General features: G+C 51.6%; 1 protein-coding gene across 1 annotated transcript; it reads right to left on the bottom strand.

Annotated features, from left to right (window-relative positions):
* Positions 1-1,927: 1,927 nt before the first annotated feature.
* TLX3 (T cell leukemia homeobox 3) lies at positions 1,928-10,309 on the bottom strand. Its single transcript, XM_028721684.2, has 3 exons — positions 9,465-10,309; positions 7,498-7,741; positions 1,928-2,223 (listed from the first exon to the last, which is right to left on the bottom strand). The coding sequence occupies exons 1-3, from the start codon at positions 9,895-9,897 to the stop codon at positions 2,013-2,015; spliced, it is 888 nt and encodes a 295-aa protein (XP_028577517.1). The 5' UTR covers positions 9,898-10,309; the 3' UTR covers positions 1,928-2,012.
* Positions 10,310-15,517: the final 5,208 nt, after the last annotated feature.

Here is a 15,517-nt window from a genome sequence, read left to right as displayed (position 1 = left end):
CAGGTGTGGCCCAGCTGTGCATCACAGCCACCAGATCCATGTGGGTTAAACCACAGAGCCTAGGACTTGCCGATCAGAAGGTCGGCGGTTCGAATCCCCGCGACGGAGTGAGCTCCCGTTGCTCGGTCCCTGCTCCTGCCAACCTAGCAGTTTGAAAGCACGTCAAAGTGCAAGTTAATAAATAGGTACCGCTCCGGCGGGAAGGTAAACGGTGTTTCTGTGCGCTGCTCTGGTTCCCCAGAAGCGACTTAGTCATGCTGGCCACATGAGCGCAGCAACCCCAGAATAGGCCACGACTGGACCTAATGGTCAGGGGTCCCTTTACCTATGATGGTGGGAGATGATTCAGCGGCGCAGGAGAAAACACTGAGCCCCTCAGTCCACTTTAGCCGATCAAAATCCAGGTTTCAGGCTCCCTTAATCACAGCTCAGACCAGAACCATTTTTAAAGAAAACGTTTATTTACACGCTTCAGCAAGTACAAAGTATTATACACGGTCTGGGTCAACCTCCGCTCTTCCTTCGTAGTTTTATTATGAAACATAAGGCGCTTTCTCTCCACTTCAGTCGCGGGCAAAGGGCATCGGCTGCGCAATGGGATTTTGGGGGGGAAAACATGGGGAGGGAGGTTGCTTTCTTTTCTTTTTTTGCTCCCCCCCCCCCACCACCACCAACCCCGCTCCAACCAGCCTCGCTCCATCTTCGTATCCTGCCAGAAAGGGGAGGCTGGGGCGGAAAATAATCATAATAAAGGCAACCGAAAGTCTGCGTGGCGTGAAAGGGGAGCCCTTATTACCGTGGCGAATAAATTACGGGTGGCGTTAGCTTCGCTTGGGAGACAGCTGGGGGCGGGCGGCTTCTCAGCTTAACAGGGTTCCTTAAGATAATGGATTTATTTTCCTTTGCTAAGTGGTTTTCGGGGTGGGAGGGCCGGCCTTCCAAGGTAAGAGCCGGAGGAAGGAGGAAAGCGCGCCCCCTATTATATTCTCCTTTCTCGAGCCAACCGAAAATATGTGTTCCGCTTTCCATAGAAATATCAAAGTCCTCTCTCTGCGTATTAACAGTGCTCGGCATCTCGAGGCATAAATAAATTAAATTATTCACATTTTCTTTTTACAGACACACACAGAAATGACCCCCTTTCATTCTCTCCGCCCCCGCACCTTCTCCTGTCTCCGGGGCACCGCTGGGAGACATCTCTGCGATGTCTGCCGGGGCTGTTTCGCCTCGACGGCCACCAACCATTAGGAACTGGGAGGCCTGGGCAACGGAAGGCACCCGGCAAGACCTTTCCCAGAAAGAGGGCATCCCCTCCCTCCCACCATCGACGCTTGCGGGTGAGTAGGGAAGCGGGGATCTAGCCCAGGGGAGGCAATGCGGGAAGGGGCGCCCTGGTTTTCCTGGCGCAGTAGCCAAGAGTTTCTCGCTCGCTCACTCGCTCACTCACTCACACACACACCGAAGCAAAGTTCTTGTTTAGTTGTTCGTTCCTTTGCTTGCTTGCCCTTGGAAAATTCAGATATATGGTGGGGCTCTTGCCTTTCGCCGGGGGAGGCGAGATCTGCGACCTTCTCTCTCGCTTCTGGGCCGCCGAGAGAGGCTTGGGGAAACTTCCAAGGCTGGAAGGAGCTGGCAAGAACCAGCCAAGTAGTTCTTGCTTGGTGGCGGCGGTGGGCAGGGTGGAGGGGTGGGAATATGGCTGGCGAGAGCATTCCTCATACAATAATCCATGCAGTCCCCTCCAGGGATACGGAGGGCCTCCGCGAGGGTCCATCGCCAGCGGCGGCAGCAACACTGGTGTCAGAAGTGGGATCACCCCTCCCCGCGGCCAGCGCGCACTCGCGTCCTCGGACCGCTTCCCGTCCTCGGTCCTTTTCGCGGTTGTGGGGTTTTTTTTTTTTTTGGTCGGAGCACCTTCTTTGCTGAGTTTCGGCCTTCGGTTCATGCAGGGAGAGGTGGAGGAGGGTGTCTGCCTTTCCGAGGCCCGCCCGCCGGCCCGGGCCAAGATCCTTTTACACCAGGGAGGTGACGGGCGGGATCTTGGAGCCTTCCTCTTCCCAGGGCTGGAGGTTCTGCAGCGCGAAGAGCGAGGAGTTGTGCAGGCAGAGCGGGTCGGGCTGGATGGAGTCGTTGAGGGACTTCTGGAAGGCGTCGTGTTGGAGCTGCAGCATCAGCCGGCTGGCCTGTTGCCTCTCGGCTTCCCTCTCCTCCGCCGTCTGTCTCCTAAGGAGGAAAAAAGGCACAGCTCAGAAGGTCCCCTCGCTAGGTAGCCGTCGACGCCCAAGCAAAGCCCGCGCTCGCCTTCCGTGGCCGTCGAGGGGAAACCGAGGGTTTCCTGCGCCACCGGCCGCCCGCTTCCTTCCAGCCCAAACGAAACACTTTTTTCTCTCTCTCTCTCTTTGGACAGCGCAAATTCCACCCGGATTCTCACTCAGAAGGCCGCCCTCCCCACCGAGTTCAAAAAAAGACGGGTAGAGAGGATTTGTAGCCTGGAGAGAGGGCCCCAGGTTTACTCAGAAGGGGTTAAGTTTGCTCAACTCCCCCGGTCGAGCAGCGCGACTCAGGCCTCCTCGGGAGAGAAGAAGGCGTTCGGTGGAGCTTTACTCCCAAGCGGGTTGCACAGTGGCATCCCTTTGGCTCGCCGGAACAGTTTCCACGGGCTCCGAATTAGCAGGGTCCTTTTATTCGTTTAAATAATAATTCTGCCTTCTGCGAGGGGGGTGCGGCTTTCAGGGAGCGCAGCTTGCTCAGATGGGGCTCAGATGGCGGCCGGCCCACCCCACCACGTCGAGGACTTTCCGTTCCCCCATCCTGGGCGCCCCAAGCGACAGGCGCGTCAAGGAATCGCCCCCGGCTGTTTTAGCCGGATCGTGGCACAGACACCACCTCCTCCCTTTTCCGCCCCTCCAAAGAAGCAGAAAAGTGCCTCTTTTTCCGCGATTTATTCCAACTGCTATTGCTTCGCACCTGCCGCCCACAAATCAAGGCCGGGCGCGCGCCAGAAACTTGGCGCGAGAAAACCAGGAGGGACATTCAGTAAACACGAGAGCCGCACATCCCAACGTTTCCCAAACTGGACGACACCCCCCCCAAAAAAAATTCCTTCTCTACGCACTCCAAAGCAGAGCAATACCACCCCTAAAAGAGGCGACCCCCTCCCATCCCATTCCTCCCTCCCTCCCGCAAAGTAAGTCAGCAAACGTAGACCTGTGCGCAAACCTGGGCATCCCCATAATTTAAGTGGGGCAGGAAAGGCCCGCTTTGTACGAGAATTTATCAGAGGAATTCAAGGATAAATGGGCGGGGGAGGACTGCAGAAGAGAAACTGAGGCAAGGAGGTCAGGCCTGGGCGAGCCATGAACCCGTTAATCCGAAGGACTTGGTTTCTAGGCTGATTCAGCGCCCGATCCGCAGCCCGTGGATTTGAGATTCCTTGAGCCCAACTAGCGCAGGCGTTAGCCTTGGTTTCCCGCACCCGTAACTTTCAGTCTCGCTTGTCCCTTCCAACAAGAAAGCGCGACGAAAAGGAAACCGCGAAATGATGCGCCCGAGATGGAGACGCGGCGCGTCTACACAGGCGCGCGGACTTGCTCCGCTCTCCAAAAGCGATCTCTCCTGAATTTGGGCCAAATTTGGAGGCGCTCCCAGAGGTCACTAGCCCGGGAAGCCAGGTGGAAATAGCCTGCCCAATTTTAACCCCAAAAGGCGCAAATTCTCCTTGAAATGCCCGCGGATGGGACATCTCGGCGCCAAACGCCTTTCTTCGTTGGCGCTTTTAAGCGCCGCTGTGAAGCCTCCTTGGAACTCACCGCCGTTTGGGAAAGTAGGAACGGGTCGACTGGGTGAGGACCGGAGTCCCTGAACCACTTTGACTCCTGTGGCCGCTCAAAAACGGAGTCGAAAAGGCACCGGGATGGAAAAACCCCTTCCTCCCGCATCTGCGCTCTGCGCAGCTAGGCCAGTTTCCCCGGAAATCCGAGCCGCGGATTTCTACGCGGGGCGACTTCCTCGCGAGTAAGCCTCCTTCTTGCCCCGCAATCGCCACCGGCATTCAACAAGGCTTTTCGCCTTCCAACGCATTTCCCCAGGAATCCCTACGGATCCTGGTCTTTTTTTATCGGGGCACCGATCCGGCGGCCGAGGCCTCTTCCCTGAACCGCGGACGGCGGCGATCGCGGCCTTTGCCGCTGCTGGTCAGTTCTTCAAACGCCGGTTGCATTTCCATAGGAGGGGATCGGAATCATCGTCATCGATTGCAGAGGCGGGGAACAAAAATAAACCCTGAGTTTTCGAAAAGAGGCGCATGATTTCTGACCGAGACGCGGGGGACCGGGGAGAGCCGTGAATGACCGGCTGAATCCGGCAGGAGCCCCTCAAGTCATCTGGGGCGAGACTGGGGGAAATGGAACAGTGCTTTGATTTTTCAAATGTGGAACACAACCCTTTGCAATAACGGGAGGTGGGGGGGGGGGGTCTCTACCCTTTCCAAACAATTTCCAGCTACAAAACTTCCCTCACGCCCCCTCTCACTTCTCCCCCTCACAATGCCCAAATTTATAACCAAAAAATAAAATAACATTTAAACGTATTTCGCATTTTTCAGACCGAAAGGCTTCCTTTTCAAAAGCTGAATTAAAAGGCTTTTGTTTTGGCGGGTGGATATTTGTTTTTAGAGAGACTGGAGGGGAAAGGAAGGAGCTTTTTTTATTTATCAGCTCATCTATTCCAGCCTATTTTCCTAGGAACTTTGCTCGCTCGTTTTGGTGGCCAAGCGACGTGAAACGATCTCCGGACCTGCCTTTGCGCTGCTACAAATGACGAGGCGTAATGCGGACTCTGAATCAGCGGTGCATAAAATGTCCAGAAGCATTTCAATGATGATTGTAGGCGGTCGAGGTTTTTGTTTTATTTTATTTTGGGGTTTGATTTTAGGCGAAGGGTGAGGAATGCGGGTAGGAAATCAGCGCCGAATCCCTGCTCTCGCCCCACCTCCGTCTGTTTAGGGTCGCAAACGAAGGAGCCTGGAAGCTATTATGCGCCGAGATGCCAAAAGTGGATCCCTATGGTTTTTTTCCCCACCCTATAAATGGGACAGCGATACCAAACCTTGGGAAAGGCGGACTTAAGAAGATATAGCAACCTTGCGCATTGGACCCTGTCCAACAGATTTCCAGAGGAAACAGAATCGGTTGTTCCTCTTGTAATGTTTCCAGTTTGTGACCCGGGATTTAGATCTCTTAATCCAAATGATGATAATATTTCATGTTATTTTCTTTTTTCCTTTTTGGATTAATCTGTTTTTATTGTAGTCTATGCTGAAAGGTTTCAATAAAAAATAATTTTAAAAAGAATAGCTAATAATAATAATAATATTGTTATTGTTGTTTTTATAGCATTACTATGAGCGTAGCATTCACGTTGTCGCGCCGTTAACACAAATACAATAATTATATCGGCATTTTTGTCCGAGGGCCCAGGCGCTCGTTGCAACCGCAAAGCGAGTCCATTTCCATTAATCGGGTGTCCTACAGCGGAGGAGGACGAGGCGTAGTCAGCGTCGCTAATACAAAGAAAGAGTTGCAAGTAACAGCGGCCTTGGAGAGGTTCGCAGCCTCAAAGGAGAGTGGAAACGATTCTGAGCCGACAGGCGTCGAGCAAACCTCCCAGGAGAGCAGATCCGGCCTCCAAAGGCTTGAGCCTTCTGCGCCCTGCTTACTCGGAAAAGCAAGAACTGCCACGGAAGTCAGCATAGTTTACTTCCGAGTAGGGTGTTGCCATTCAAAAGACACACACACACACAAATATATAGGTACATATATGTGTGTCCAGTAGCTCTCAAGAACACTTGAAGAGCAAATCAAGGCGCCAAAACTTTGGGGAAATAAAAGGGTGGGTATATTTTTTTACTGCGCTCGGAGCTCAGCCTTGCGCGTTGGTGTAAAGAGTAAATGGACGGTCGCGGAGTGGAGGGTTTTGAATGCACTCCTGCGCTCCGTTTGCGCCACTGAGACAGCAGTTTCGGGGTGTTGCCGAGAGTCACAGGACAGGTGATTTCAAAAGCATCTTTGAACTCCGGGATTCTTTAGGACAAGAAGAATCAGGGAAGGGGGTCTGAATTGGGACCACGGAGCATGGGAAGGTAGTTAACCCTTTCCCCCAACTCCCATTTTGCCATTGACCCCCTACCAAGGCGATGGGCCCTGGAAACGCTTTTCTCGGTGCCTCTGCGCGCCTGGAAGCCAAATAAATCAGAAGCCCCTGGCTGGATCAGTCCAGCATTTTACATCCAGCAGCGATCATCCGGGCAGCACAAGCAAGAGGATACAAGCGACAGCCTCCCACGTCTCAGCAGACGCTCGGGTTTCAGAGATACATTGCCCCTGAACCTGGAAGTTCTGCTTAGTTTCCATAGCAAAAGGCAAGGAATGTGTGTGGGGGGGTGTTAGACTCCAACTCCCATCAGCTCCAGCCAGGTAGTCCATGGTCAGGGATGATGGGAGTCCAGGAACAACTGGAAGATCTCAAGCTCCCCATTGCTGGCACAGACAGGCCTTTTGTCCATGGAACAATCTCTAATCCTTTTTGAAATGCGTGTAAACCCGTGTCCGTCCTCGCCTGACTATTAATTCCGCGAAGGAGCCACAATGTTGTACGGATCTCTTTGCGGATTCACCTTTACTGAGAGAGCGAATTCCTCTTTATTAACTCCCGGATCCGCGCTGTATTATTATTATTATTATTAATTATTATTATTATTATTATTATTATTATTATTATTATTATTATTATTATTATTTATTGCCTGGTACTGTGGTCGTCTCCCTTAATTTCTACCAAAACAAACAAAAACTCCATAGATACACCGTGATGCATTTATCGTGAACAGAATGTGCGCAGAGTGAGGGTTTTTTTTGCCTGTCATTACCTAGATCCTACCTTCCAAACCAATGGGCCTGAGGTCGCTGGATGAAAGGGGATGTCTAGAACGGGCTCTATGTGTGCGTGCTCCGCTTTTCAGGATCGCGCGTTTAGGATGCCGGCGGAAGGAGGGCAAACGCCTCCTTTTCAGGGAAAGAGAGAGTCGGATGGGCCCAAAATAGCGCGGGGTGCCTGTGGAAGGACTTTGGGATTTGGCGTTGGGCTCTGTAGCATGAGAAAGGGTGTTTCATAATCACGGTGTGGGGAGAAAAGATTCTCACCCGCTCCCCGAATAAATTAGGGCTCTGTTTAATTTCGCTTCTACCACTCTGTCCAGTAAACGAGAAGTCACACGCCGCTAGAATTAGAGCGCTGCGCTCTTCCTCCGCGGTCGCTGTCCATTTCAGCACCATTCCTTTCACCAACTCCATTTGTGGCGACAGAGGAAGGTGTCAGGGCGGAGGGCAGGAAGCAGAGGAGGTCCCGATCCCTAGGTATCCTGCTCCCTCCCCACCCTCCCCATTTACTCCTTCGGTCCCCCACCCCACCCCACAGCCATCCACTGACCCACCGACTCACCGCCACTTGGTCCTGCGGTTCTGGAACCAGGTCTTGACTTGCGCGTCGGTCATCTTGAGCGACTTGGCGAGCGCCGCCCTCTCGGCCGAGGCCAGGTATTTCTGCCGGTGGAAGCGCTTCTCCAGCTCGCAGATCTGCACCCGGGAGAAGGACGTGCGCGGCTTCTTGCGCTTGGGCGGGGTGCGGTTCTGGTAAGGGTGCCCGATCCGCCGCGTCACCGTGAAAGGAGTGAGCGCCGCCGCCGCTAGGACAGAAGACGGGGGCAGGGTGAGAGAGACGCGCAAAGGAACGGGGGGCAGAGAGAGAAACAGACGGGAGCCCTGCCCCAACCAGGCTAGGGGGCCCCAGGGCAGCACAGGGAGGGAGGGGGCAGAGGGGCGTCATTTCTCTTCCCTCTATAAGCCAACAGTGCTTTGATGGCCGATAAACTCCGCCTGGGAAGCATCTTAGCAGGCCTCGAGAGTTGGACGTGGTAAGAGAAAGCATCGCAGGAGAGCGCCTTGAGGCGCCCATTCAAGCGCGCTTAACATGGATTAGTTTAGTTCTCTTAGTGCTGTGTGACATTCCTCCCCAGTAACTAGCCGGGTGGCAAAAGTGGGTGGCTTGTTCCGCCCATGACCACCCTCCCCCCCAACCAGTCCATGATTATGGGTGACGTGGGGATTCAAGCCCTCCCTAGAGAGACTTTGTGAAAGGGAATCGAAGTTATTCTGGACCCATTAATTTGGAAGCGCAGAGAAGGCGGGCGCGCAAGTTAAGGTATGTGGTGTAGAAACAAAAAAAAAGCACATCTCATCCACCCAAAACAGGGACGGGCTAAGAACAGCCTTGAAGAGAGAAAGAGAGATGGATGGATGGAGGAGAAGCTGTTAAGCAATAGTGGAAATAAGAGTTTCCGTTATCAGGAACTGGCCAAATTGAGTACATTCCTGGCTAGGAAATATGCTCACCAAGCCAGCAAGTGATGATGATAATCACATTTAATATAGTGCCTCTCCAAGTTTAAAGGGTTATCACATTCATTTTCTCTGTCTGCTTATCCTAAGATTTGCTGATGGGCACCTCAACTACCCCCCCCCCTCCACAAATAAATGCCTTCACCCTGAAGTGAAACACCACCACATTCATAAGGGGAGGGGGCTTATTTGCAAGGGGATTTTCTAACCATGCCCATCTCCCCGTTTCCTCGTCCTTCATCTAATCCGCGTTGGATTCGAAGATATTTAAATTACCACCCTAGCTTTCTCATTTAGTTTTTAGCTGCCTGTTCTCCGCCTCCAGCCCCCTCTCTTACATTCTGTAATCAGATTAGGCACGGCGATTCCCTCGCCTTCCCCTCTCTCCTTGTACACTGCGATTTAAACAAATCAGCCCCACAAAACCATGAATTGGAATCGAGGCTTTGAATTCTGAGCGCTGGGGGTCGATTCAGATTAGTGGCGCGGGGACAGCTTTCCAGGCCGTCACTATTTACGGTGATTTTTAAAGAAAAGAAAACCCCTAAGAAACAAACATAAAAAGGGAATAAGTAGAATGTTTGCGTCTCAGTCCTGGCCACCCAAATACTGAAACCACAACTTGGTACCACAAACTGATCAACCGTCTCCCTCACTTAGACACACAAACACATTCCACATCAGCAAAATGGGAATATTTATCTCTCTCTACACGACGCACAAAACTGAATTGGGTTTTTGTTTTTTTTAAGGAGATTTCTTTCGCCCTGTTGAAGGTGCATGATATTGAGGCAGAGCGCCTGTGTGCGCAATGTATGTATGTATGTATGTATGTATGTATACATACATCAGTATAATTTTTAGAAGCACGGACGCTTTGGAAACACGCTGCGAAAGGAACTTGCGGGCTGAAGTTCGTCCTCTTTCTCTCTCCTCTCTCTTTCTCCCGGGGTCGTGCCTCTGAGACACCCCCCTCCCTCCCGCTCGCATCCCAACCACCCCTCCGCTTACCTGTGAATCTGTCCTTGACGAACCGCCTGCTGCTTTCCATCCAGGGGAAGTTGAGGCTGCCAAGGCTGGGTACAGCTGGCATGGCTGGTATGGCACTAGAAATGGGAGGTGGCACTGCCCCAGGGATGGGTCTATGAGCTGGCACCCTGATCACGCCAGATGGAGCCAAGCTGAGATTCACACTGTAAGATCCAGAGTCCTCGAAGGGCGCCCCGATGCCAGGGAAGGCGCCTGGGAGAGAAGGGTACGGGGCGCCCGTCCGGCTGCCCACGGGGCTGCCTAGGTAATTCGCGCTGCCGCCGCCGCCGACGTCTGATCCTCGCGGGGCGGGTTGCGAAGGGGTCTCCTGGTCGGAACTGTTTAAAATCTGATCAATCCCGAAGCTGATGGGTTCGTGTTGGTGCGGGGTCTGCGTGTTCGTTTGCTGATCCATCCTTGGTGAATTAGAAATATTGGCTCAAACGAAAGGAGAAGGGGTAAAAAAAAAAAAAGAACCTAAAAAAAAACACAACAACAACAACAACACCGTAAGAATTCCCCTATAAAAACGCTCCCCTTCCTTATTTCACAGTAGATCCATGTAAGGTCCTCTTGGTTTGTATGGATGTCACACTGAAACTTTGCCAAGACTGGTCCAGCTCGCCAGGCTCTCTGTCATCTTTTTTTGAACCAAACCTGGAGTTCCTGCTTCTAATTTCTCTCCCGCAGCTGCCATTGGCCACCCCAAACAAGCCTCTCTCCTCCCATTGGCTCCCGGGTTTCAATAAAGGCCTAATTCATTGGAATAGGAGCTTAGGGACTGTTCCGTGGTGACATCATTTTAACAAACGAACAATAGGTCAAATTTATTAGCTAAGATAATGCGGGGCGGATATTGCAATGAGCATCTGCGAGGGTTGCCTTTCGAAATTAGCGATATGAAATTGAACAAACCTGAGCAATTGCTGGGGGGGGCTCCCCTCCTCCCCTCCCCCCTCCCCTCCCCCCCCTTTGGAATCATTAACAAATATGCTAGTTGAACAGAATTCCAGGCTGGCCGTTGCCGAGGCTGCTCCGTCCCTCCTCGGTGGATTAATTTGGGATCGATGCCCCTCTTTCCTATATATTGCTTTGTTTGCAAAAGGGAGGAAGGCGCGGGCTGACCGCAACTGGGCCGATTCCCCACTCCGCGCCCCGTCTTAAGGGGTTGAGGAGCTGCTTTTGTTTTTAAATGCAAATAAGGGGAAACCATTCTGGTTTGGGAAGTCCAGAATTATTCCCCTCTTTCCTTTCCCCCTCCGCCATTTAGTTTGGGGAATCCGAAGCCTACGAAGATTTACTGGGAAATAAGTCTCATTGGACCCAGTGGGACTTCAGGGCCGAGTCAAAAAAATGCCTAAGGACAGTCAGCCAGGGGTATTTAGACAGGGCAATTCTCCCTCTGATTAAGGATGGAGGTGGGTTTTCTGGAAAACAACTCCAGGCCAAAGAAGAGGCGAGCATTTTGGTAAAATTCACGTATCCAGAGGTATTTAACAGCGCGCTCAATGGCGTGTTTATTTGGCGGGTGGGGTTTTAAAATAAAATAATAAAATGAAATATGTCAGATTGCAGCAATCCATAACAAATGTTTGACCCAGAAGCTGGGGTAGGGCGAAGGAACTCAACCCTCTCCCAATTTCTGCAAGCGGGAGAAGAGAATCGCCAAGTGCTTTTCCCTGGAGGAGGAAAGGCTCTCAGATTTACCCAGATTCAAATCTGTTCTGCGGTATGTGCATGTAAAATATGTCAGAAACTAAAGTGGCCTTTCTTCGGCTCGATGCCTTTTAGATCTGTTGAAACACAGCGCATCCTTCTTCGTGTGCTGGTGGAGTTTCCCCAGTGTTTTATTTGTCTCAGGCTCCGTTTCTTTCCACCTCATGGCAAGAAATTGTTCGCCTCTCTTGGATGAGCCTGGCCGGTGTTTGCACGGCGTAGCCTCCGTCGCCTCGGAAGAAGGGATTCCGTTTTGGATTAATTCCTGCCAGCGAAACTTATTGCCCCGCCGTCTGGTTCTGTGAGTTTGGAGACGCTCCCTAACGTCCAAATTGGACTAAAAGCGTTAAAAATTAAATAACGTTCAAATGCATTTACTTAGTTTCCCCTTTATAAAGGGAAATGAAAACAGGGAATAGAATTTTCCTTTTAATAGAATGTAATAGTATTTGATCAGCACCTGTTAGGGCTGATTTCGTGATTTCAGAAAGCGGTGACAAGGAGGGAGTATATTAGTTTTTAAAGCTTAGGATTCAATTACCGCAACACACTGAATAATTTAAATGGCAACAGTAAATGCAAAGAGACCTGCGGAGTTTTATTGGGCTTATTGCGCGGAATGGCGGCCGCGAAACGGGAGGCCCCGCGCGCTTGCCTCCGGCCTCCGCAAAGCCAAGTCCCTTTCCTTCCTTCTGGGGAAGAGGGACCTTGCTGCTCTCGAGGAGACTTCGAAACAGAAGGCGACTGCTGTCTCCTTCGGACCCTTGTCTCTTCCTAGTAAAGATTTTATATGTCTCTCTGCGTGTGCACGCACACATATATCTGCGCGCTCTCGCTCTCTTTTTTCGAGCCACAGAATTTATTTTCCCACCAAAATTTTCCATATTTTCCCTGGTGTATTCGCGTCTAGACAGGGACCCAGGTATATATATATGATATGGAACCTAATTCATTATACAGTATGTACATCATATATGTGACATAATAATATAAACACACGCCTTATAATATCTATAATATTTAATAAACGGAAGTCTGCGTTTTGGGATTGAAATGGAGGAGGATGTCTGCAGTGGACGTGGCCAAGGGGTGGAGCACCCTCTGGGTTCCTGGCCTTCTTGGGGACTGATCCACACAGCCTGCCAGGCTGAGGCTCCGATGGCTTAGTCTGTTCCACGGAAATTAAGAGCAATCGCTTCCGATTCCACACCGGCGTTACCTCAGGACACCCGCTGTCGGTGGTTCGCAGAATGAAGCGTAGCACCTGGCGCCTCGACCCTCGTTTGCTCGCAAGGAAATCTTATGTCTGTTTGTCTCTGTGTGTTTCAACTGTAGAGAGCGTGCTCAGGGTCTTAACTCCAAACGGATCTAACCCTCTGTTCTTAAATTCAAGCGAGGGTAGAGAATAGTGGACAGCTCTGATCTCTGCCAAGGACAATCTAGACCCAGCCATCGCGCACGGGCGCATTTTTCGCGGCTCCTCAGTAAAGCCAGGTTAGGAACCTGCGCCACAGTCCTAGGAGGGGGTTCGGCCCCTCCAAGGCATTTTGCTCTCAAACCTCTCTATTAAGAGATAATCCTCAAAGGAAGGAAGCGCGAGGTCTCCCTAAGGGTTGGAACTTTTACGCACGCGAGACCGGCGTTTCCTTTTCTATCCGGTTTTGCTCCTATTTAAATAGCACTAAAATAGGGGGCCAGTTCAACCCACGGTGGTTTGCGCGCTAGGAACCTAGCGATTAAAAATAATAATCCTGAAAACTTTCCCAAGCAGATGGAAAATTCTTATATCCACCGTTAAGGAAATGAGAACAACCGAAGGCTCGCTGATGCAGTCTTAGCTACCCGGCAGAGGAGAATGGAAAGTAAAAAAAGGGGACTTTATTTCCAAAGGAACAGAGGAGGAACGCATCCGTTTAGCCGCGTCTTTGACATTAGCTGCGGGACTCTGACAGCCTTTTCAGATTTGCATGGGCGTTAAATGAAAGGGCGGGCCGAAGGCAGATCAGGTGAACTGAAGCCAGGGGAGGGATCCAGACGAGGCGCTAAGTCCAAGTCTCGCTACGCCCCTTTTTTCAAAAGAGCAATCTAATGGATGTTAAAGACATCCGATTGCCTATGGAGTGTTTAAGAGGAATAATTAAAAAGCCAATAGACTCGCAATCCATTCCCCCACCCCACCCCCGCGCCACTCTTTCTCAAGAAACAGGGAAATGGACAGCTAGCACAGAGGAAAGCATATACTTATAAATATATATAAATAAGTTCCTTGTGAAAATGCACTAACGTAATTTCGAGGCCGCTTGCCTGACGTGGAGAGCGCCTCTCAGTTCAGGCGCCGCTCTTTTCCAGGCGGACGTTTTTACGAGTCTGCCCAGATGGAATGTGAAGGATATTCCTTTCACTGATAATCCGATTAAGGGAAGGGGAAGAGACCCACCGTCTCAGGCACAGCCAGCTCATTCCCCAGGCGCCTGGCTGCTCTTTCGGAGATGCTTCTACCATCGTGGTAAACAGAACAGGACCGCGTAAAGGAGGAGGAGATCGGCGCGAAAGAAGGAACTAAAAATGCGAGGGTGGTTACAAATCAAAGGGAAAATGTATCCCAGTCTCAGGTCTATTTTTCGCCTCGCTTTCGTGTTGATACGCCCTTGCAGTTGTTGCGAATAACCTGTTGACCTCTTCACGAGTGGGTCGGCTTGGGCTCTTAAGTTTGAGCCGGAGCTCCGCGTGCGCTTTCAGGAGCGCGCGTGGGGCTCCCAGGCAGGCTAAAAAGCTCCTCACGCCTCGTTCACTTCCACGGCCGAGCCCTCGCCCCCTCTCGACTGGAGTGATCCAGCTCGTATATCCTTCGTATTTCCGTTGTCATTCTCTTTCATTCATATCCATGTTCTGTGCTTGATAACTTGTAGAACAAACAGAGACCTGTTCGTACACAGAAGCACACAGTTTATTCCAAGGTGCGTCTTAAAACACACATGCAAAGAGAACAGATAATATTTACAATTTAATGTAGACACATATGCTTTACTAAGCAAATCTCCTCGGAAGTAAGGCCCACTGGTTTTCAGTGAGGTTCGCTTCCAGGAACGTGGATTGCCGTTTCAATGTATGCCATGTGCGCGCGCGGCTATAGGCAATATGTGTGTGGCATAGAATTGATCATACATTATTTTAGTTTTAATGTTATTACTGCTGCTTCTAGGGGGCCCAAGTCCCTTCGTCGTCGTCCCCCTTAAAATATTTGAAGGGGCCGCTCCCCCAAAAAAGTTGATAGGCATTGCAATTCAAGTGGTCCGTGCGTGCCACATCTTGTGATCGACTATGCGGGGCAGGGATTACATGCCCCCCCCCCAATATTTTATTCATGTTGGCACCCCTGCTGCTGCTATGCACTCAGCGTGCGTGGGGCGTTACAAAATAAAAGGTCTCTGCCAGGAACAGCTTACAATCTAAAAGTGATGCGCGACGGAATGGGAGCAGCCAGAGGGCCGGAAACTTGGAAGCGCCCTGGACAGGCGCAGACAGACCGAAAGTTTTGGGCACACACCTCTTGCTAGAAACCGGCTTCGCCAGCGGCTGGCTGGGCCAGGTCCCGTCCCCCCCCCCTCACTGCCTCTCCGGTCACCCCCGGGCCTTCCTTCGCCCGCCTTGGGGTGGGGTGGGGGGGCCCGGGAAGCTGCTGCCGCCGCCGTTACCGCCGCTGCCGTCTGGGAGGCTGAGCTAATTGGATTCTCTCCGCTTGCTCTCGCGGCGTGTCTAAGCGGCCTGATCATTAGTTTGAGTTTCCTATAGAGCGGAGCTAATTGGATTTACAGGATACCAGCAAGCTGCTCTGCCAGCTTCCCGGGGAAGAAGGAGGCGCCGAGTCCCAGCTCCGGCGAGGGGCGAAAGACCCCTCCAGGAGGAGAGGCGCCCCCCGAGGCGAGCCTTTTTTTGCGCAGCAGAAAGCACCCTCCTCTTTTTGGGGAGCCTCTCCGAGCCGGGATCCTGACTTTTGCAAGAGAGGGGCGGGGGCGACACACACACACACACACACACACACACACTTGCGCGCAGGCACAGCAATAAATAAAGCGACACCGGTCCTGAATCAGGCCAGTCTTTGTTAGAGGAAATTGCAGCTTGATCTGCATAATGGAAGTTCTAGGTGCCCAGGGCTATCTCTTTATTGCGTGTGTGTCTGCTGTTATCAATTTTGCGAACGATTTCACAGGGAGCCTGGCAGACTCGAGCTGGAATAATATGCAAAGATTAGCTTTGAATAATGAATGATGTGCTTTTAAACCAATTCCAAAGTGTCTCTGATAGTACAATATGAA

Source organism: Podarcis muralis, chromosome 3, assembly GCF_964188315.1.
Source record: "Podarcis muralis chromosome 3, rPodMur119.hap1.1, whole genome shotgun sequence".
Classification (NCBI taxonomy): Eukaryota; Metazoa; Chordata; class Lepidosauria; order Squamata; family Lacertidae; genus Podarcis; species Podarcis muralis.
Note: the sequence above shows the minus strand (reverse complement) of the source record. Positions and strands in the feature narration are given on the sequence as shown.